General features: G+C 29.4%; 2 protein-coding genes across 8 annotated transcripts in view; one reads left to right on the top strand and one right to left on the bottom strand.

Moving 5' to 3' along the window:
• The window catches only part of LOC100162087 (gamma-aminobutyric acid type B receptor subunit 2), a 304,964-nt gene that overhangs the window by 24,862 nt on the left and 257,375 nt on the right, over positions 1-22,727 (top strand). For 4 of the 5 annotated variants that reach the window (XM_029489764.1, XM_029489761.1, XM_029489762.1 and 1 more), the window contains one exon: positions 20,739-20,786. The exons of the other annotated variant lie outside the window; for it this stretch is intronic. The gene's annotated coding sequence lies outside the window, so the exon portion shown is untranslated. The remainder of the gene's footprint in view (positions 1-20,738; positions 20,787-22,727) is intronic. 5 annotated transcript variants of the gene reach the window in all.
• Positions 1-22,727, bottom strand: part of LOC100159691 (UDP-glucuronosyltransferase 1-7C) — a 36,493-nt gene that overhangs the window by 11,305 nt on the left and 2,461 nt on the right. For 2 of the 3 annotated variants that reach the window (XM_001951597.5, XM_029489766.1), the window contains exons 2-4: positions 18,564-19,106; positions 3,912-4,151; positions 3,320-3,502 (exon numbers count right to left, since the gene is read on the bottom strand). In XM_001951597.5, coding sequence (XP_001951632.1) covers positions 3,320-3,502; positions 3,912-4,151; positions 18,564-19,043 — 903 coding nt within the window. In that variant the 5' untranslated portion in view covers positions 19,044-19,106. Of the gene's footprint in view, positions 1-3,319; positions 3,503-3,911; positions 4,152-18,563; positions 19,107-19,238; positions 19,375-22,727 lie in introns of those variants that run through there. The other variant, XM_016808231.2, reaches the window with a different exon arrangement.

The following is a 22,727-nucleotide window of genomic DNA, read 5'->3' as shown; positions in this document are numbered from 1 at the left end:
GTCACTGTAGGTCACTGTAATGGATGTAATGAATTCAAAGTTCTTTGATTGACCGAAATTTTTTTATCCACCGTAGTTTAAAATTTAAATAAAACTAATAAAAATAGAAAAATCTTTAGTTATACAGAAAAAAAAACAAACAAGATTTTGTCAAAAACTTGTTTTGCGTAAAAATTCTGGGATTTCCGTAATTTTCTTTTTCCCGACGCTTTTAAAAACTTCTGGGAAATGCTCTATTTTGACCTCTTAAATGCAATAACTAGAGTCACTTTTCCATCAGAAAAGATGATACTGAAGTAGAAAATTGAAGTTTAATTTCAACAAATTATCATGTACAGATGACACAAATAAAAACACATTATTATAAAATGAATACATTTATCGCTCTATTCAGAATCTAAAATAAATTCGATAAAAGTGTTTTGAATCAGAGTCAGAATTGGGTAAGTATGAAAGCTAAAACTCGGAATATTTACCTTTTTTCGGGAAATTGCATGTGTAAAATTTTTCGTATCATCAAAATATAAGTGCATCTATCCATGTTTGAGCTTTGAACAAAGATTTAATCTTCTTTGAACTTCGAGGAATAGGATCTTTTAAAATCAGCAAAAAAAAAAAATCCTTGAGTCCGATCCTTTTATAGGACCTCTACGTTTTGGTGGTTGTAAGAATAAAAATCGTTTTCATTTAAAAAAATCTAATATAAAATGAAGACCCAAAAATATATACACAGCAAGGCATAAGTATTGTTTCCACCGTCAGAATAAAGTAAAATTGAATACCATCGTCGAGCCGAACGAAAAACATAAAAAAATTCTCATTTTCAATCACTCAGATCTAAACATTCTCTCGCTCGACTACTAAAATCTATATAGGGTAATTCGTATAAAATTAAAATTTATTTTCACAAAATGTTAACGTTTTTGAAATATTTTTTTTTACATATGTCAATACCATTACAAAACAATATTTTTGAAAACAATTTATTATAGTTGTGGTATTTTGTAGTTAAATATCATTTTTTTTTAAGTTTTTTTAAATGGCAGCATATATTTTTAATTTTCTTATGCCGAAGCAGAATATTTGTTTAAGTATTTAATTAATGTAAAGGGTGTTGCTAGTGAGTCTCTTCACCCAATCATGTTATTTACGTCATTTATTATTTATCATATTTATTTATTGTTTTCTAATGTACAGAATGTAAATTTTTTTTTAATTGAAAAAAAAGTAATTGACTGCTTAAAAATTGAACTTTGAGTGAATTGATAAATAATTATAAGTGATTGGTCTTTAGATGAGCAGAGTAGTGGATAAACACTTTGTAATACATAAAAATATCGAACGGATTTACCAACAACTTATTTTTACTATAAATTCACGAAGTCAAAATACAATAGCATACGTCATATTAGCACGTACGTCGTATATGGTATATATACAATATCTCTCAACTTCATACGCATCCATAAATAATGTTTGTTTATTTACTATAATATCTAAAAGCTTATTGAAATCCATACAAAATTTTTTGCTCCATATCGTGTAAAATGTATGACGAATGAAAAATGTGGAAGTGACATTTAGAAGTCATTTGTAAATAAATAAAATTTTTGAAAAACCTTTATTATATTATATAAAATATTCTGTCTCGTGCAGATGAACAACTTACTGTTTTATGTACAGGCACACAATATTTAATATTTTATTTTGGATTCAGAGTAGAACAAGATAATATCTACATATTTATATTTATTATGACGTATTGCATTAAACAATTTTTTTGTCTGTTCGTATAAAATTCAATTTTTTTCCCGCAGCTATAATGGATTTCAAAAAGTTTTATTAACTCTTTATACAAATTAAAAACCGAATACAAGTAGACATTCAGTGTTATTATGTTGTAAGGAAGGTAATTTATAGTGTTCATATAGAACGCACGTTTTAACACAATGTGTTTTGTATTCTTATTTGGGAAAACTGTAATATCCAATTGAAGATTTAATATTACAGATATTTTCACTGATGATCAACTTAAGTAAATTATAAGTCTTTTCTAGAAAATTTAATCATAAATTCATAACAATTGGGTTACCTATTTTAAAAATTCGAATAGTAGAAGATTTTAATTGGTTGGTATGTATTAAATATTAATTTTTATAAATTATGGCATTTAAAGATTTAAAAATATTTAATCATAAATCATAATTCATGGTATCTATCAAATATTTATATTTTTTTTTTAAACGGTAACCAGCTTGGTTAACTTACTAATAAATATCTTGTTGATTTTATACATTTATTTCAAATATTTTTTCCTAATTATACCTATATTGGTTCAATATTTGGCTATCAAGGTTTTCAAAAATTTGAAATTTGAAATGTATAAGTTGTTATTAAAAAAAAGAAAAACTTAAAAAAAAACCGAGGAATCTGTTCTGCTGCTTTATAGTTGATGTCGAGTTAACCTCGTCATTAAGTAGGTCACTGTAATGTATATGTTCAATTACTTATTTGAATTCAATGATTAATAATTGTACCTAATACATTATTTTGAGCAAAGAATGACGGTCGGTCTATATTTCTAAAGGTATTCGTTATTAATATTGCTATTAGTAATTTATTTTTCTATTAATAATACACACGATTGAACTAATTTTTTCCAAAAACACATCGCATATAATATTATTATTTTATAATAATTACCTACTTATCTACCTATATATTTAGTTCATATAATATTCCTAGCCATTATTTTAAGTTATAGGTCAATACCGATTTACAGTAAAATTGTAAAACAGTATAGATAGGTTCATGGTATTAATAGTAAAACAATTAATTTAAATATTTTAATTATGGAAGAGAATCATAATTTAATAACGGAATATATCATCTTAGTATCTACGGACTAGGATTAACATTTTTTGAATGAATGATAAAATTACAAAAACAGTTTGAGCATTAATCATTATTTTATGTTAGAAATTACTCTCAAAGTCGAAGATTGTAGAATTTTTATTGCTCCTAAGGATGATGTCAAAAACACACGTCACACAAAAAAATAAATATAATTTTAAAATGTATAAATTCATCGCTCTGCTCAGATTTTAAAATATAGTCTGAAACCAAATTATTATTCTCATTCTAGATTAATTTCTTAAATGTTCAAATTCACATTTGTGATTTATCGTTTGGGGTGTTTAAAATTCGATCGGTACTTGATCTAAATTGTCTTAAACGTCACTTCATTTGAATTATAAGCGGACATCAACGCATGTTGATAAATTACCATAAACTGTACCATAGATATATAGGTACTCACTTCCGGCAAGGGCATTGGTTTCTTGTACGTGCATCCTCCGACTTCAATGATACCTGGTGGCAGCGGCCGGGTGTCTCCAAACACGAAGTGTGTGTTCATTATGATGGCGTTCACGTTGTCCAGGGATTCGGAGACCGTACCACCGTTCAGTTTTCCTAAGTATTTATCCACGATTGCTTGAGCCTGTTAAAACCATTGACATTTTTGTGCGAGTAAATATTATAGGTTTGTAAATATAAATCGTCTTGTACACGCGTAACACAGGAATAAATCTTATCATATTTTAGTAACTGGCCGGAGAGTGTTTCCGCAATTGAATATTTCTGATATCGTATTATATATTATATTTTATGAATTTTTTTTTGTATTATAATACATTATATTGGATAGTGAAATTTTATAACTATTCATACAATAAACACATGTTATAATATTTTCGTTTATATATGGCTCATAAACGTTTTGTAATGCATATGTAATTTGAATTTTCTTAGAAAACATTAAGTGGATTTGCAGTGCCTAAAATCTGAGTCATATATGTATTCATCATAACAATATTTAACGTTTGGACACAATATAACACTATACTCACCGCCTTTTCGTATTTGAACTTGTAATACGTTTTCATCCCTATCAGAATTATGGAGTTAATCAGGCGTTCAGCAAACATCATCCGACTGGTGAACGGTAACAAGTTTACCGGCACATACGACGGCATCACCACATCGCCGACCATACCTCCAAACCACGGATAGAGACTGGTCGAAGTTATACCGACGACTGGTGCCCCGAAATGATTGGCCATTGACACGAAGCAACCAGTGTTGAAGATCTGTATGGATGTAAAAAAATAAAAATAGTTCGATCGTTATGTAGGTTTTTGATACCTGGTAGGTCGGTGGAGGAAAATACAGTGCAAAAATGCAACAGAAAAATACCAAACGGCATAAGAGCGGCCCCAGTGATGTGACATGTGTAAGTTGTTTATGGAAGTACATAATATGAATGGATTTTTAAAAAATATCTAAAGCGAAACTATTACTATCGACATCTGTAGAAGTTTTGAGAGAACTTCATACCCTTATACTCCTGAACTGAGCATATAAGCACGAGTTATACACCTAATTGATAGCAAATTTTGTAGATAATGACAACGATAATTCTTTTAAAAAATTGCGAGTTACAATATAAGTTAAAGTTAGTAAAAAAGTTAAAAAGTACCAATACCTAATAAATAACTGATGTCATTTTTCCGAGAAATTATCCCCTTTCAATAGTAAGTGTTTTAGCTTTAGAATTGCATTAGAAGAATTAAAAAGTCCACCTACGTCATAAAGTTTTATTGGATTTTAAAAATATTTTCGAATTTACGCAACGACTATCAACGGAAAGAACATGCAGGGAGTACCTGCAATATACTTTGAATAATATCGCACCCTTGAAATAAACACTATAACTCAAAATTGATACTTTTGTATATGATAAGGACCATCAAAACAATAAATATTTTCAATACAAAATGCCAAATGGTAGACCGCCACAAATGTTACCTTGATTAAATTCAGCGTCACAAATTTTTGTCGGTATAACATTTTTTTGTTTTTTTTTTCGCATTAATTATTTTGTTGTAATTTTTCTTACAATTTTTTTAAAACCACCTGTACTAAACCCTTCATAAACCACGGTTGAAACGTCTCCTTAAGTAAAAATAAAATTGCTATCGTCAGAGTTTTTCGGGATAACCGCAGAGGTGGGTGCTTTGTATATTATTATTATATTTTATACTGTGAATAAATTCAAAACTGTATTATTATATTATGGTAGGTATTACATTTTTCCCCGTCGCCTGCGCACACGACGGTTATTGCAGGTCACGGGTTCACAGCGTTACGAGTGATTTATTTTTTTATTTTTCTGGACCGGGTTCCGGGCACAGAAAATGCGCGTTTGCCGCATAATATAATGTAATACCTGACGAGTATTATAGAGTTTTTCACACAAGTTTCACACGTACGTATTACGCGCGTACCTATATATAGTATAAAACACTGTCGGTCCGCAATCTGATTTTTCCGTCCTAAATAAACGGATACGACAGCTGATCTATCGTCTTGTATCGAATTACGGACTCGGGCTGATTTCTAGAGAACTCATGCCGTGGACCCGTTCCAAAAGCCGGACACGACTATACGTACATTTTTTTTTTGTTCCCTTAAATGTAGATCCAACGCGTGCGAATAAGACAAAAAAAAACGGTGACGACGCTTTTATCTATTTTGGCAACTACGACCGACCGTTCATTAAGATAAGTCGAATAATACTATAATAGTATATTATATTAACCACTATATAGTGTATAATATTATTATAACAAATGTGAGGTTCACCTAACCTAACCCAATCGATAATAATATATCGTAATAGTTTAAATGTGGTAATGTGGTTAGTATTAGGTATTATATTATTACGCCTATCTGTTAACGACCGTCAAGCAGATATAATATATTATATAGGATATAAATGGATGGATTGATACTGTATAATATATTATATAGGATATAAATGGATGGATTGATACTGTATAATATATATATATATAAAAATTCAGTTAGGTACCTATAGTTATTTTTCACGTGTTGGGCAATAAAATAGCATTATGCAGTACCGTAAAAATAGCTAAAAGTCGATGAACGCGAGTGCGTCAATACTCAAACAGCAGTGTTGGGTAGTAACGTAACGGAAGTAACGCGTTACTGTAACGGCGTTACCTTGCTTGTAACGCGTTACGTAATTTCAATAGAATTTTATCCAAGTAACGAAAATGTAATGGAAATTACTTTTGATAAGTAATTTCTATAAAATAACGCGTTACAGTTTCGAATTATTAAGTACCTACCTATTGCCAAAAAAAAATATATGTATAATGCGGGTATTATTATGTTGATATTCACTAGCAGCCAGCATAGAATTTATCATAAAAGCAATACTTCAAAATAAACTATAAAACCTATATAAATTGTTCACAAACTTATCTGTGTATCATAAGAAATAAGTTCTTAGCGAAATGTAAATAATAACCGTATCCCATGGCCTATGTCGCCTAAGATAATTTTTTTAATGAAAAATAAAAATAATAATTAATAAGGGCTAGACTCGATATTACTTCTTTTATATTTTACATATTATAATTATTTAAAATCAAAAACCGATGGTACTCATTTGAAAAAAAAAAAGTTCGACGAAATTTGTATCGGCACATGGTAGAAACATCAATACATAATGGCAATGAATACAATCTAAGTATTTGAAACTACGATCGTTCAGTATACTTAAAAATTACAAAAATCAATATTCAAATAATTGAAAGGCATATAGTTAAGGGATAGAATGGAAGTGTGCGTGCTAAACGAATCACACTGTACGATCTGTGATAAACGTTCCAACTGATTGAAATAAGATTGCAATTAAATAATTGCTATTATTAGAACGAGTAGCTATGAATTAAGCAATTTATTTGCGTATTAAAAAATTTTATGTTATAAATGATACACAGTGGAACATAATATTGAGTAGCACATTGTGTTTGAGAATGTGCTGCCATCTACGCTGAGGAACGAATTAAATCAAATTTATTTTTTGAATATAATAATATTATTTTAAACACATATTTTCGGGCCGGGTCGAGTAGAAGATACGATCGTTATTGTGTAGGATTTCCGTGGTTCCTCCCGACCGTACAAATGAGTTGATTGCAAATTTATAAAATTAAAATATAATATTTTATCTACCCCATAGACGTCGAATAATTAAATTTATCAAGCATATTAAAATATATTCCGATTTTTGAGGGAAAAAAATCTGAGTCGACCAACTTGTTCCAGGAAAAAAATATCGTTCTTCTTATTTTAACGCCTAGTGCGTAATGGATATTTGATTGCTAGTGACTACTTTTTTTTAAAAAATAAAACGGTTTTTGTGTTTTAATATTATATCGCTATTTAACCACCGCTCGTTATTCAATGTACATTTTTTATGATTTAATTTTGAGCAACATAAAACGTTTCTGCCAATTGCCAAGTGACTTACTGCAATAAAAGCGCTGCATGATTGTAATATACCAATAATAGTACCTACTATTAATGGATTTTGAACCCTATATGATTACCAGTAATCTTACACTGTAAATTTGTAGTTATTAGTAATTTATCTTACCACTGAGGTACTCATACCCACTTTATATAGCCCCCCCCTTACCCAGCCCCCCTGGTTACGCAACTGGATCATTATATTATTATTACCAGCATTATTATTATTGATCAAGTATATCAAGTAATATTATATTTTTAAAGTTTGGTGAGCTAAAATCTGCGAATAAACTCAGTTTGTTGGACAACGGTTTCTACTGCATTCTCCATACATACTTTTTTTAAAAAAATTTTTTGATTTCGGTTATTAACCTCTTCATGCATGAATTAAATTGATAAGACCACTGATAACAACTGATAAAAGAAAAAAAAAATTGTATTAAATCACGATTTAAGATAGTATGGTTGCCCATCGACCCATTAGAAAAATGTTATCACACGGCATACGGTTTGAATCGAAAAGTCACGTGATCTACGGGGACCCCCGCATACAGCGCTCATATTGGTTCAAATTAAAACTAATAAAAATTGTTATGTTATACCTATATACAATAAAAATATATACAGAGTGTTCCAAATTTCGTGTGACAAAAGACCGAAATTTGGAAGACCCTGTAAAATGATCATATTATATTATAAATTATGAAATAGTCCACTAGAAGCGCTAGTGCCCGGGGTCCGATTTAAATCCAATGCCGTCTTATTATAGCTCGTTGGGCAACCATACTATCTTAAATCGTGTATTAAATCGAGAAATCATAGTTCAGTGTTGATCTGATGTTTGGAACGTTATACGAAACGTTACGAATATTATCGTGTAATCATTTAGGTTATGATAATAATTCTCAATTTTATACGATTTTATAAAATTATTTTCATAAGCGATAACAGAGGGGTATCATAATATGATACTTCGTGCATGAGGAGGTTAATTGGTTTAGTAACGTTCTTCATGATTTTGAATTTTATGTTCTGAAATAGAATATTTGTTGAAAGGACTAGTACCATCTATTTTTTTGGTTCTGGTTCTGGTTTTGGTATTCAATGTTTTCATAGAAATGTTTTGGTTTCGGTTTTAGTTTTCAAAACAAAATACATTTTTTAGTATTCGTTTGTCTTGCTTACATAAAATTGCATAAAATAATAAAACAAATTATCTATATAACTACGTTTGGAGTGGGGTTTGGGACATACACAAAATCGCAAAATGATTTTGTTGGGATAGGAATGGACGAGCAAATTTCGGGATTGGTCGTGCAAATTCGTGCAAAAAATCATCGTTGTATAAATTTAAAAAAAAATAATGAGGTGTAAGATACAGTATGTCACTGGCCTTAGTTTTTGTAAACTGTAGTCGGCAATTATAGGTACCATTTTCACTAAAACCAAATCCACGAAAATTCGTACTAATCACGTGCTGAATAATTGAATTAAACAATTACATATTATATTTCGATGGCGTGTGGTTGGGGACATGCATGTGTTCTAAGGCGAATGTAATGCGTATATAAAAATACTATATTATTTATAATAGTGATGTAACCCGATACCTAACACGTATTTCACATTATTTTGATTGATTTATGACTAAAATGATATGTTACGTCGGTTAGAGTGGTAGGAAAACTTCACAATGGTCCATTATATTATTAGAAAATATTGAACATCGATCTTATCGAAACTGCATTAATATTAATATTTTTCCACATAAGTACCAATAAGATTTAATCGAAAACGTATCAACCTATCCCAAATTCCGTAGAGTACAATAACTGTACACGAATAGTACACTATAGTGCAGAGGGGTAGCTGTCAATGTATTATAATATGTACCATTTTTTATTTATGTTTAATTAAGTATGGGCTTTTAATGACAATACCAAAAGATATATAGGTGTGTAATGTGTTTATAATTTTTAAATACAATAATTACTCTATACGGAAATGACCCTAAGTATATTTTCTGGGGCAAAGGTATAATATTTATGATCTCGATGGAACGAATAACATTATTTTGTAAAAACGTATATAATCTATAAGTAAAGACAAATACCTATATTACTTTATTAAAAAAAACAAATTTGAACATTGTATGTTTGTATTATTTTGGAAAATATAACGGACTCGACGACGGTAAAATATTTGAAAGAGTATAAAAAGACCATGTTATCAGTTATCGGATCACAAATTTCATATAATTACAGATTTTTTTACATTGGATAATCACAAAATATGTACATTATTTTATTCTTTCGTGTTATTGAGATTTAATGATTACTATAATTTATATCAGTAATTTTTACAATATTATTCCAATTTACAATTAACCCATTTCAATTTACGTGATATATTAATAATCTTATTTATTGCATTATTTGTATCAAATCGTTTCAAAACCCCATCCTTTTGTATGCATCTAATAGTACAATACATATAATATTATTATAATGTTTAATAATTGCATTATATATAACTTCGTCAGTCGAATTTATGTTCACGCGCGTGACAAATTATACACGACGTGTTTGTTATTTTTTTTATACACCACGTTAAAATAAAATCTATTTTTGTGCGGCACCCCGAAAGTGGCGGTGGCTGGATATAAAAAGGAGAAGGAGGTAACTCGATTGTGTCGGAAAAAATTCCGTAAATAATTGATTAGACGACGACAAGCGAATATTGAATTTTGTCTCCCATCGTGACGATTTTTCTCTCGTTCTTTTCTTTGGGATTTTCGGCGATTTCCCTGCCCTCCCCAACCAAGCATATTGCACTCACCAACCCTCATCACTCATACTCAGTTTATCTAGCTACAGTGTCTCCGAACCACTTCACTCGATCGAGTTAGCACACAATATTTTATATATGTATACACAATAAAAACGAAATAACGGGAAAAATCATCACATTTTTGGAGATACAATATGGTTCAATGTCGATGGCAACCTCCTTGAACTCAACACCTTAAATAATACAATTTTATTGTTTCGGGTTTGCTGCAATCTACAAATAATATTTACTCGCAATAGTGTTATATGCGTAAATCAGAGTGACTGTGTATTATTTTGTAGTTATTTGCAATTAATATTAAAATATATATATATTATTTGTCCTATAAAAAAAAACGGATTGCAATAACATATTGTGTGTTATATAATATCACCGACAACAGTTACGTATAGAAGTGGTATAGTTGGGGGTTTGATTCCATCCGTCGACACATTTTTGAACCATGGAAATGTTAGATTAATTTGAGTACTTTTTTTTACTTGTGAACCTCAAGCCCCAACTTTTTTTTCTGTATACGCACTTGGTCATCAATAACCCGTTGTCGTCGAGGTATTATTATCCATAACGATTGCTCATTATTCTCGATCATATATACTATAGGTACTCTATGGTTGCATACCTATATGGTTTATTGTTCGGATTACGATGAAGACCTATTTTTGCTGTCACAGAATTCGTCTCTTTCGCTCTCTCATCGCGCATCGCTAGGCGAAGGATTTTCTCTTCCTGGTTTGTATCTTTTTATACATTACTGTAACATTTTACACAATATATATATATCACCTATATTCGATGTATCACTCAGTCACTCGACGGCTGTGGCGTTGGCAGCGCGTATGTTTCACCATCGTCGCGTAGGTACCTTATATACTTTAAACCCCCTTTCGAACGTTAGTGTTGGTTTAGCTGTAATAACGTGACAGAGCGCACGCGTGCTTGTGGGTGTGTGGGTGTGTGTTTGTATGTGAGTGTTTATGTTTCATATTGTCACGACAACATTTACACACGCACACGTGCACGCGCGCGCCCGCGGTAAATGCGCTTGTTTTTTCCTCTCATTTAATTCGATGCAAAATAATATACGAGGACGACACAGTACGACATATTATTACCAGTGACAAGAAAGTGTGTTTGTGTGTAGTGGTTTTCGAGTGTCATGTTTTAACGACATCGTTATTATTACGAAACATATACATCTAATGGGGTCGTGTTCGCATACTTACACACATGCGTGCGCGCTACGCCGTGAAATAATAATGACAATATTATATGTATACAATATATTATATATTTGTTATTATTAAAAATAATTTAACAATCTGTATAGAATAAGTAACGATAAGAAAAAAACACGGCACTCGTACATGATTATACGCACTACATTTTACACAGGTACCTAGTGAGAAAGTTATCCAATTTTAGCATTAGCATCTAAAATTGTCTGTTGTCGTTAGTTTTTGGTTTTAGCTTACACGGTCTCTACAAACCAGTTTCTTTTAGTATTTATTTTGATTTGGGACGGTTTAAAAGGATATTGCTGAAATTTTTTGGACTTCCGGTAATCGTTGTCCGAAAATGGAATATTCTGTTCGTTGAATTTTTGGATTTTCAAGTCTTATTATGTAGGGGTGATTTTCTGATGTACGAATACCATGGTGCTGTAGTTATCAGATAGCATCTAGATCGATTGGAATGTATCAACTATGCAAAGGTTGGAAAGCATTGGCTTTATCACATGGTTGTATTTTGAAAGTTCAAACTACCCTTATAATTTTTTTTAATTTTAAAATTATGCTTTTAAGACTCGTTTGGATTTTAATAATGGATGTAGTAGGTTATTTTGAGTTTACAATTTTCCTTTTTGTTTTTATATGTACTCAGGTAAGTGTTTTGTATCTAAGATGATTTCTAGGTATTATGGGGATTGTATAGAATTAGTGTTAGTTTGTTGTCATATTTGATTTGTAGACAGTCTTTCTAGCTAAGTCAGAGTTAACGTATACTGATTTAATTTAATTTATCTTAATTTTCAATAATAAAATTATGTTTAAAATTGTAAAGGGAGCTGGGCATTTATTGATAAATAATTTTACTATTTTATTTTATAGAACTTGATGGTGCATTGACTTCACTCGGAGAATTAGGCCGTAACTCCAATGGATATTTTACAGTTATTGTAATAAAAACTATCAACATAACATATATATGTATATATTATTTATTTATTTAATAGTTACTTATTATGCTATGTATAAATAATAAACTGATTCAAGTTTTAATCCACTTATAAAGTATTGATCTAATAATATTATTATAATATATTTTTAGTTATTTATTAGGTAATAAATAAGATTATCAGGTATTTTCATTGAAAATAACTATTTCAATATAAATATAGGTACAATATTTTCTTACATGACGTATAAAATATCCGGAAAGCCAACGCGGTCGACGAGTTGGGTTTCCCTAACTTTTTTATACCGATTTAATTATTAATTGGATAAAACATTTACTAACCTATTATCGTAGATATTCAGTAATGACCGACTAGTATACCTGCAAAGGCGGAGAAGAGTGTCAGGTGGCGATATTTATTATTTTCTATGGTTCGCATGTTTACACGGGTGTGGTCATGCGTGTTTTATAAACTCGGTTTATTTTTTTCATTCAAATTTATCGGTTAATTTTACACTACAAACAGTTATAATACTAATATTATAATATTGTCGTTTGTATTACTACATTTTATACAAAATCGATAAACTTTATGCATGTCACATATAGTTAGCCGTACAATATTTCACGTCACCTCAAACTATATTAAATAATATTATATTTTCCTGTAAGCAGTTTTCGTGTAGACATTAAAATAAACAATACCTACCATTGTAATTATGTAAAATCAGTTTTGTGCTAAGAAAGGTGGATGAAATATAATGATATTAATATCTTTTTTCCTATATTATATTATATTATATAGTATATTACTTAGTTCTTACAATTTTAGTCGGTGTTAAGGTGCGTCCACATTTGAGAAAATTTACATTGTTTAATAATTTAAGCAGCAAAAAATCCACGGGTCAATATGGATCGTGTGTGTGGAAACTATTATGTGCACAACGTAAATTTTTACACGTGTGGACTAGGATTTAAATGACAAATATATTTTGGGGAAGTTCTTTATAGTCTTCTGGTGACTGCTGCAAGTGAAAGTCTCCAGCTTCGATAATCATGGTGTTCGATTAATAGTTTTTTTTAAAACATATTATAATACACTCTTAGTAAAATACTATATTTTGTAATATTCACGTCTTCTATAATGCATGGGATTACTATGAACGCGTCAAAGATTATAATATTGTATTTCTGACGTTAAAATGTAGGTAATTTAATAAAACGCGCGTTTGTATACATAAAACTCTATAATATCATTTCATACAAAACGTGCCTACATTATACGCAAGACAGTATATTATATTATGTAACATATTATAGGTATATTATGTGTTAACTTATTCACCGATTCCCCGCAGTCTTGTTCAAAATAACGCTTCAAGTTTTTTTTTAATCCTGATAAAAATCGAGATCAAATAAAATTGTTGGAAGAATATTATACTGCGTGCTGTAGTAGACGTTATCGATTTGCGTTTCTTCGTTTTTATTTTTCTAATATCGCAAACTTTAAACATTTTCCGTTGTTTATATCTTAAGTTTTATAAACAATGTCGATGCGAGTGCATACTTCGTCGAGGGGCGTTAAGTCTTCAAATTAGTGAAATTCGACTTTGTTGAAACTAAGTGCGTAGAACATTGGCTACCAGTGGGACATAAATACACGATGTCTGCGAGCTTTCAATATAAGCCTGTGAACCAATAATTTTACAGTTGAATCGTTAAAAAATAAGGCTGAGTAAGTATTATAAACGTGTTGATGGCTGAATCAAACTCGATAAACATGTTATATGTTCAAATAATAATTATTATCTAATAAAAAAATTGTAGAATTTCACAGAAATCATATATAAGAAAAAATAATGCGTATTCATAGTTATAAAATTTCACGAATGCCAAGTATAATATACATTTAATCAAACTAATAGTTAGAAGTTTCGGAAATTTTAATGTAGGTAGTGAACAATAGTTAATTATACCAAATTAACTACCAATTATTATCAATATAATTATAATTTATTTGTATAGATTTGTTAAATGTTTTTTTTAAGTGTTTATGTTTACTTAGAATATTTTATTATTATATTATGTTTATTCATAATTATGTATATTGCAGGGTCAAGGCCGAAACTATTAGCTGGATTAAATTTAAAATATATAATACTTCTGGGTTTTTGCATTTATACATTTTTATTTAAATTATTTATAAACATATAATTTTCTATCAAATAACAAGCACCCACTCGTTATATTTTTCCGTAATTCTTAACTATATAAAAAAATATTATGTTTTATTATTAATTAAAAAAAAAAAAATAGAAGAAAAACAATTGTCGTTTAATTTGTATAATACACGGATGAAAGATATTTTTAAATTTTATTTTTAAACTTCTAATTTTCACCAACACTGTAATTTACAAACAGGAAAATTAAATTAATTAAAATCAAATAACTTTATAGTGCACTTTTATGCAGCAGCGAATGTCTGGAAAGTTTTGTATAATACATTGTAATAATATGTATGTATATACCTATTTTTTTTTTTAAAAAAAAAGCAATATACCTATTATAAATTATAATATATTTCTTTATTTTTACTTTTGAATTAATAGATTTTATAATTGACGGTCATTTTTAGTAACACTCAAATATCCTATAAAATATTCAGCAAAATATTGACCCTCAATGTCGAATGAAATATCTGTATCGTGTTTAGAACTTTTAAAAATTCCCTTTAAATAATAGAATAATCCAAATAATCGATACCTATATACCTAGTTCTTTTTAACTCTGAGTGATAAAAGGTTTTTTACATAATGGTGTGGCCCATCATAACGTTTTGGAGTAAAAATGTGTCAATTCAAACTTTGAGAGGGTTTCTGGTGGAAAAATAGATTTATACTTTTTTTTTTTTTTGAGGGGGGGGGGGAACAAAAAAATGTCCAGTTCTTATCAAAGTAAACGGTAAAAATAAACAAAATAAACGGAAAAACGAGATTATACACAACACAAGTTGTTGACAAAATTTGTTTTTGTTACTTTGTGGTTATTTGAAAATAAATAACAATAGATAATTGATATTTTAACCAAATACTTATATACCTACCTAAGGATTTTTTAAACATGATAAAATATTTGGTTTTTTTTGAGCTATTTATAGCCTTATAGGCATTTAAAATTTTATTTTCCATTTTCTAGGCTAAAAAGATTGAAAAATGAATGAAATGTTCCTCTCATACGTTATTCTTACAGTATTCTGAAAACACATATTAGGCGAAATATTTCTTTTTTTTTTTTATAAAAATTTTAAATTAACATTTTGTTATGAAATTGGATTTTAAACAAAAATAACAATTTTAGTTATTATATTGTAATTCAAAAAATATTATTGGTAAGGACTTGATACATTGTGTTACTACCTACATATTATTACTATGTCTTGTACACAATTACGTTTTCAAAATATTTAGACTAAATTATTTTAATGTAATCATTCCACAAACTTATTCACATCGTTATTTTAATATTTTATCATAATATTATAGATAATATTATTATAATTATTATATTTTATATGTCACGTTTTTGCCAAAAATTTGCTCAACGTAGTAAGTATGTTAGGTTATGTTTGTCTGTCTGTGTGTCCTTTATGCATTCCTAAACGGCTGGACATTTTTGTCTGTGATTGAATGGTTTCCAGGATGATTTAGATTCACAATGCTGGATCCGGTAGGTCCAACCCGAGGATGTGCTCAAACGACAATTTTGTGATTTACGATGGAATTTTTTGTTCAGAAATGGTTGGCTATTGGTTATAGAATAAATAATTAATATCAATTAGTATTTATTATATTATTGGATTCCATTTATAGTTAATTTGGCAGATCAGGTGCAAGCATCAAATTTGTGCACATTTCCTACTTGATATGGTGTCGTATATTGTCAGTGTTCGGATTAGATAAGTATTTTTTTTATCTAGATAAAGATAAAGATAATACAACTCAAATGTATCTAGATAGAGATAAAAGATAACTTAACTCATATTTATCTACATTTTTTATAAACCATGAACTTTGTTTGAGAATCTGTATAAATATTTAAAAATTTAGTACAATTTTGCGATTTTTATCAATAAAAAATGTATCTAGATGAATTTATTTAGATTAGTAAAAAAATTATCTAAGATGAACGTTTAGATACCTTGTAACTATTTATCTAGATAAGATAAAAGATGAACAAATAATTATCTAGATAAATTTATCTAGATAAGTCCGAATACTGCATATTGTACGCGATCCGATTTAGTCGGATTGCTATTTGCTTGTCAGGGGGCAGGGAGGCTGAGTTTCACCCAAAAGAAGTTGAACAATCACATTTTTTTATAAGTTGTAATTTTTTAAGGACAAAGAAGTGCGTGGGATCAGGTAGTGTATATATAAATTATAGAATATCCTTAGAAATGTATAAACCATCTCCACTAATAATTGTTTTCTGAATATGCAATGACTTATCATGTATCAGTGACCTCAATGATGAGGTACACTTGAAAGTTGAAACCTACTATACACTATACAGGATAACAACTTCCTTAGATTTTACACTTATAAAAATACTATTGAATTTTATTACTTGTATGCACTGCACATATCTGATTTACTATCAAAACTTCGAGTTTAAAATATGAAATCTATACTGATATGTAGAATTTGAAGTTCATGACATTAAATCACTTAGGAAGTTGTGTGACCTACATAAAACTACTATACCAAAAATACTGTAAAACTTAATTGTATCATGCTGATAAAGCGGACATCCAATTTTTTTTTATATCGTGCACATTGTATATTTTATGATGTCCGTTTGTTTTGCTTGAATATTTATGCAAACTTAACACAATTTCATTATTCTAATTTTATATTAATAGAATGACTTAATACAATGAACTCGAAATTAAAAAAGAACTAAAAACCAAAAGTCATGTTGGCTACTCGAATATCATAAATACGATATTATTTTCCTATACTTAATTCATCTTTATATTATATTTAATTTTTGGATATCCCTCGTATACTATTGAATGCGAGAAATATAAAATAATATACTTACCTACCGTAACAACCGTAATAACACCGTTATTTTACAGGAAAACAAGAAAATAGGTTATAGTTTATAGAGGTAAAATATAAATCTTTTTTTGTGGAAAATAGACTAATATATATTAATTATTTTAATATTTTGGTGATTTTTTTATATTTGTAAATAAATAAATAAAAACAAATAATTTTTCATCTAATTCAATATATCTATTAAATAAGCATAATCAGAATGATTTTCAGGAGTTAAAATAGCTTATAATAAAATAAATAATGTTTCCAAACAAAACCATTTGTACTATCACAGTGACACAGTGGGTGTTCAATAGTAAGTTGTAATACAAATCGTCTAAGATTTAGAACAGACAAACTATTATAGACCTTATAAAAACATATTGATTTAACATTTCATTTATGATTTAGTTTACACATCAAAAAAGTATAAGAAATATCATGTAGCACCTTGATAGTTAAGAAATTAAAAAATATGGTATTACCTAAAATATGGTTTTTTAAAGTTCTCACGATGTCACGAGAAACTAGGTTAGAAACCGGGTTTCTGGTTATAGATGGTAAATATTAATACTCGAAAGATTATGCAAAGTCGTATGAACAATAGAATCTATTTTTAATAAAGCTAATACTACTTTTGGTTTAACCGAGAAAAAGTAGTTTTTCAAATGCAACGAACTAAATGATTTATAAGTATTGTTTTAAAACTTGAAGGCGCCACTTCGTCCAACTCGTAAAATATCTAAAACATAGATTTAAGAAACTTTTTTCTTTTTTTTTTTTTGTGTTTTAATGCTCACAAATTCACAACAAATACAGTATATAATCGTATTGTTTAAGAATCGATTACTTCGGCAGTGGGGATTTTTTGGCATCGATAAATCAATCATCAAAATAATTGTATACGTTATAACAAGAAATGAACAATGATTTATATATTATGTTCTTTATCCGATCAAAAGTCAGCTTATATAGCTGTATAGTGTATAGCCAATAGTGTATAATATTATATTATTATGTGCATACACTTACCTCGACCAAGACGAGATCAAACTTGGCCCGGGACTGAAGCAGCTGGCTGAGTCGACCCGAAGACAAAACTGCCTCACAATTATCCAAACCATCCTGCAGGATAATCAGCATCTCTTCCAGGTAACCGTTGCCCGTCACCTCGTCGGTTGTGAAGTTCTCGAACACCGGCATCGAGCCTAACAGACTGTAATCAGTGTATGACCCAGATTCATGACCTTCGTCGCCAAGGTCATCGATGTCACCATTTTGCAACTGCTGCGGTCTCGTGGGTTCCTTCGGGGTCTTGGGGAAGTGTCCGACAACGGTGAGGTGGTGTCCGCGAGCCGTCAGGGCTTCCGAAACAGTGCGAAACATGTGAAAATGACTTTTACCGCTAAACGGGAATATCGCCAGTATGTCGTAACCAGCCGCGCAACGGACGACCGCAGTGACTAATACCACGGTAGTAGCGGTTATCACCATGTTCCACAGCTGTTTCATCGCCTAGTTGCTTACAGGAAAGATGCGGAGGGTAACTGCTGCAGTTGGCAGATCGCAAAGGTACTGATGGATTGAAAAAAAACATTTTAAATTAAAAAAAAAAATACGATCAATTATGAAACTATACATTATTTTCCATTGGATATTAAGCATAATTCGGTATTTCGGGAGTGGGTATATATTTTGAAGTCTCACCTGTACATCTTAAATCAATGTTCGCGAGAAAACAAAATATTTGTCTTCGAAATCTGCATTTGTTTTTAAATTTGATTAACGGTTATAATTTATAACCAATCAATATATTACGGACATTATACTTTCAATAACTTGAAAATAAAGCATAGCCGAAATTTATATTACATTTATATAGAATACACACACACATATATATATAAGTACTATGTATATATTTAAATATTTGAATAAAACGCCGTGAGGTATAATTACAGCTATTATACATGATAGTTGATGTCTTATGCAAAGCACCAAAGCTCTTGTTTCGCTATGGAATATTACAACTGAACCTCCTAACATAATGTGTATACAGCTGTATACTGTATTTACTTTTACTCAAGTGAACTTAATGCATAATGTATTTTTCGAATACTACCAGAGTTTTAAATAGTTGATGGAAGCTTAATCGTGCTTTTAAATCAACCACGGAACAATTATAGTGTATCGCAGATTTCTTGGTTTTAATTAATATTTACATATTATAAATTATTGAATAACAAAACGGGGTTTTCATTTGTTATTTATTCATGTTTTGTATCATATTCTACAATGTATACTAATTGCATTATCTAAATAATGTAAGTATGAATACATCAAACCTAAACAATGTATTAAGAAAAAAATGGAAGCTCCAAATTATATTTTGTAGTGTGAGATTACAATATTATATATTATGTAAAAATGAATTAGATACGAATTAATGTGACTAACAATATCACATAAAATATTAGGTGGTTTAATAATATACTCAAGGTTTATTCTAAGGATTTTCCTCAACTTCGCAATGTGACAGTCAAGTGACTATTGGCTTTGATTGTTGAATAATATCTAACAATCTGTGAAATAAATCTGCGTTATAGCGTATTACATTTTATAAAATAATAGTGATTAATTAGATTCTAATATATCTAATTATTAGAGTATTACTTTTGTCCATTATTTGTGAAACAGTCTATAACAAAAATATCAACTACACATACCATTTTTCATGCTCTCATTTAGCTGTCTCAGCTTTACAAAATGGCAAAATATGAGCAGATGTGCTTTAGCATAAGCCCTGCGGGCTGTGGCATATACTATTAATCAGTATTCAAATTAAATTAATGTCACATAATAATATATGTATTTCTGGGTCCTCAAAATCAAGCGTTTTCAAACTTTCTAGACACAATTATATCATAGAATCGTAATAATTGGAAAATTTTGGCTTTATACATAAATCCTGGATTACTATTGGCAGGTTACTTCATTAAATTTTGAATGCAATTTGTCAGAAGCTATTAAAACTTATCAATTCCATAAGTACTCTACACTGGCAAAGGTTATAGTTTTCTAAAAACAAAAATTCCTTTCCTCTATTCCCGGTAATAACAATAATAGTCAGTGTTATATAATTTCCAAATAATATTATGGATAATAATATCTTCCATAGTTAAAAATAAGTCTTGCTTTATTTTTCAGGCTACGATGAAATAAGCTGGAACTATCAAACTTTAAGTCCAGTAATCAGTAAGTACATTTACAAAATTTAAATATTTAGTTAACTAATCCAAGAAACACAAACAAATTTATTAAGTCAAGTGTAGATTGGTAAGGTTTTTTTATATTTGCTTGCACTTTATTCTTTATTGAATTACAATAATTGAAATGTAAGCATACAAATAGATGTACAAAGTGTCATGGGCCTGTTTATATTGAATTAGGATTTTAATTTTCTATAGGTATAGTGAAATAAAAAATAACTATATAAAAACTACTTAAAAGTTAATTTGATAATAATTTAACTATTTTATACTTAAAGTAGGTACCAGTAGTTTGACTAGGTTAGTGCATTGTATCTGTATGTTACTTGTTATCGCCTACAAAATAAACAGAAATTTATGAAATATAACCAATACAAATAATTATTAAACAAAAAAAGACGATTAGTACTAGAGATAACATATAGATAACATATATAAGTACAATACTTGCAATAATTGCCAATCAACTGCAGACTAAATGGGTATTATTATAAAACTTTGTTTTGCGCTTTATTTAGTGCCTCGTCGTGGGTTCAAACTAGAATTGCTCGTCGTGTGTATTAGAACAGTTAAGATACAAACAATGATGTTTAAAGGGTGATGTCTTTTTGTATTTTATTTAACATGTTCAACTGGATTTTAAGAAACGTTTCACGTGTGTATTAACATATTCACAACAAACTCCAATCCCCCTAAATGATTGCTTCCGCAGCCTCCTTCAACTATACTAATTTCAAAACACGTTAAATTAGTAATCAAACTACTCATCTACAAACTTCTCCACAAAACTATGGTACCTGGTATGGGACTTGGCGAAAGTATCAAACATTAACCATATCTAACGATTCCAGTCGAAAACTCTTCTCCGTTCCATATACATGTATCCAATCATATCGCATACAACAATCTTACAGTTTCCGAAGTCTATGATGTAGCAGAAGCACAAAATGAATGATTCAACAGAAGTTTCAAAAGTTGAAATGTCGTTTGAGTACATAATTTTAATCAGTTAAAATAAGAAAATCGACAAATTTAATTTAAAAGCACTAAAGCACAATGACCGGTTAGCACATTATGATAAATAAAACCTCAGTTGGGCATTTTATAATTTTTGTATAAATTACAATAAGAGTCTAAGAACTTGTTGTATTTCATTCATCGACTTATAAATTTCAAATCACGTACGACCTACCGATAAATACTTACGAAACGGATGACAGTGTGTAGGAATATCTAACGAGTATCAAACACTTAAGATTATGTTTAACATATACAATTGATCGATTGTTGTCTCTAAGGATATATTTTTGAAGAAAAGAGAAGTGAAAATATATGGTGCATCTAAATTTATGGTGCATAATAAGCCAATATAAAACATATTGAAACAAATTATAGAAATTCAGTCTGATGAGTAGTTTTTAGAAAATATGCCATATAAATATATAATATATTAATAAGCAAGATATACCAGGGTTAATTAATTTTGAATTTGAAAAGGCATCTCTATGAAACCCGCGATATATCTTATTCATAATAAAATCTTATAATTCCCACAAACCTAATTAATTAATTTAGAACAAATATGTCGTAGGTAGGTACACCGGTATCTGCGAAATTGTTTTTACTTTCGGGAAAAGTAGGTATCTAAATAAAAAAAGGTGGGTAAGTGGATGTCGCTCTGCTGTGCAGTAGGTTACAAGTGGGTCACTGTATAATGGATAGTATTAAATTTGAATTCAATGATATAATATCACTGTATAAGAAAAACGATTTTGAGCGGAGACGGTTTGTCAGTCTAGTTATTAGACATACATATTATAGGTATACTTATCTATAGTAATAAAAACAAATTGACCTATAAATTATAATAGGTTACAATAATAAATTCCAAATTAATCATATCACAATATCCATTAGCTAACGCGTT

Source organism: Acyrthosiphon pisum, chromosome A2 (genome assembly GCF_005508785.2).
Source record: "Acyrthosiphon pisum isolate AL4f chromosome A2, pea_aphid_22Mar2018_4r6ur, whole genome shotgun sequence".
Lineage (NCBI taxonomy): Eukaryota > Metazoa > Arthropoda > Insecta > Hemiptera > Aphididae > Acyrthosiphon > Acyrthosiphon pisum.
Note: the sequence above shows the minus strand (reverse complement) of the source record. Positions and strands in the feature narration are given on the sequence as shown.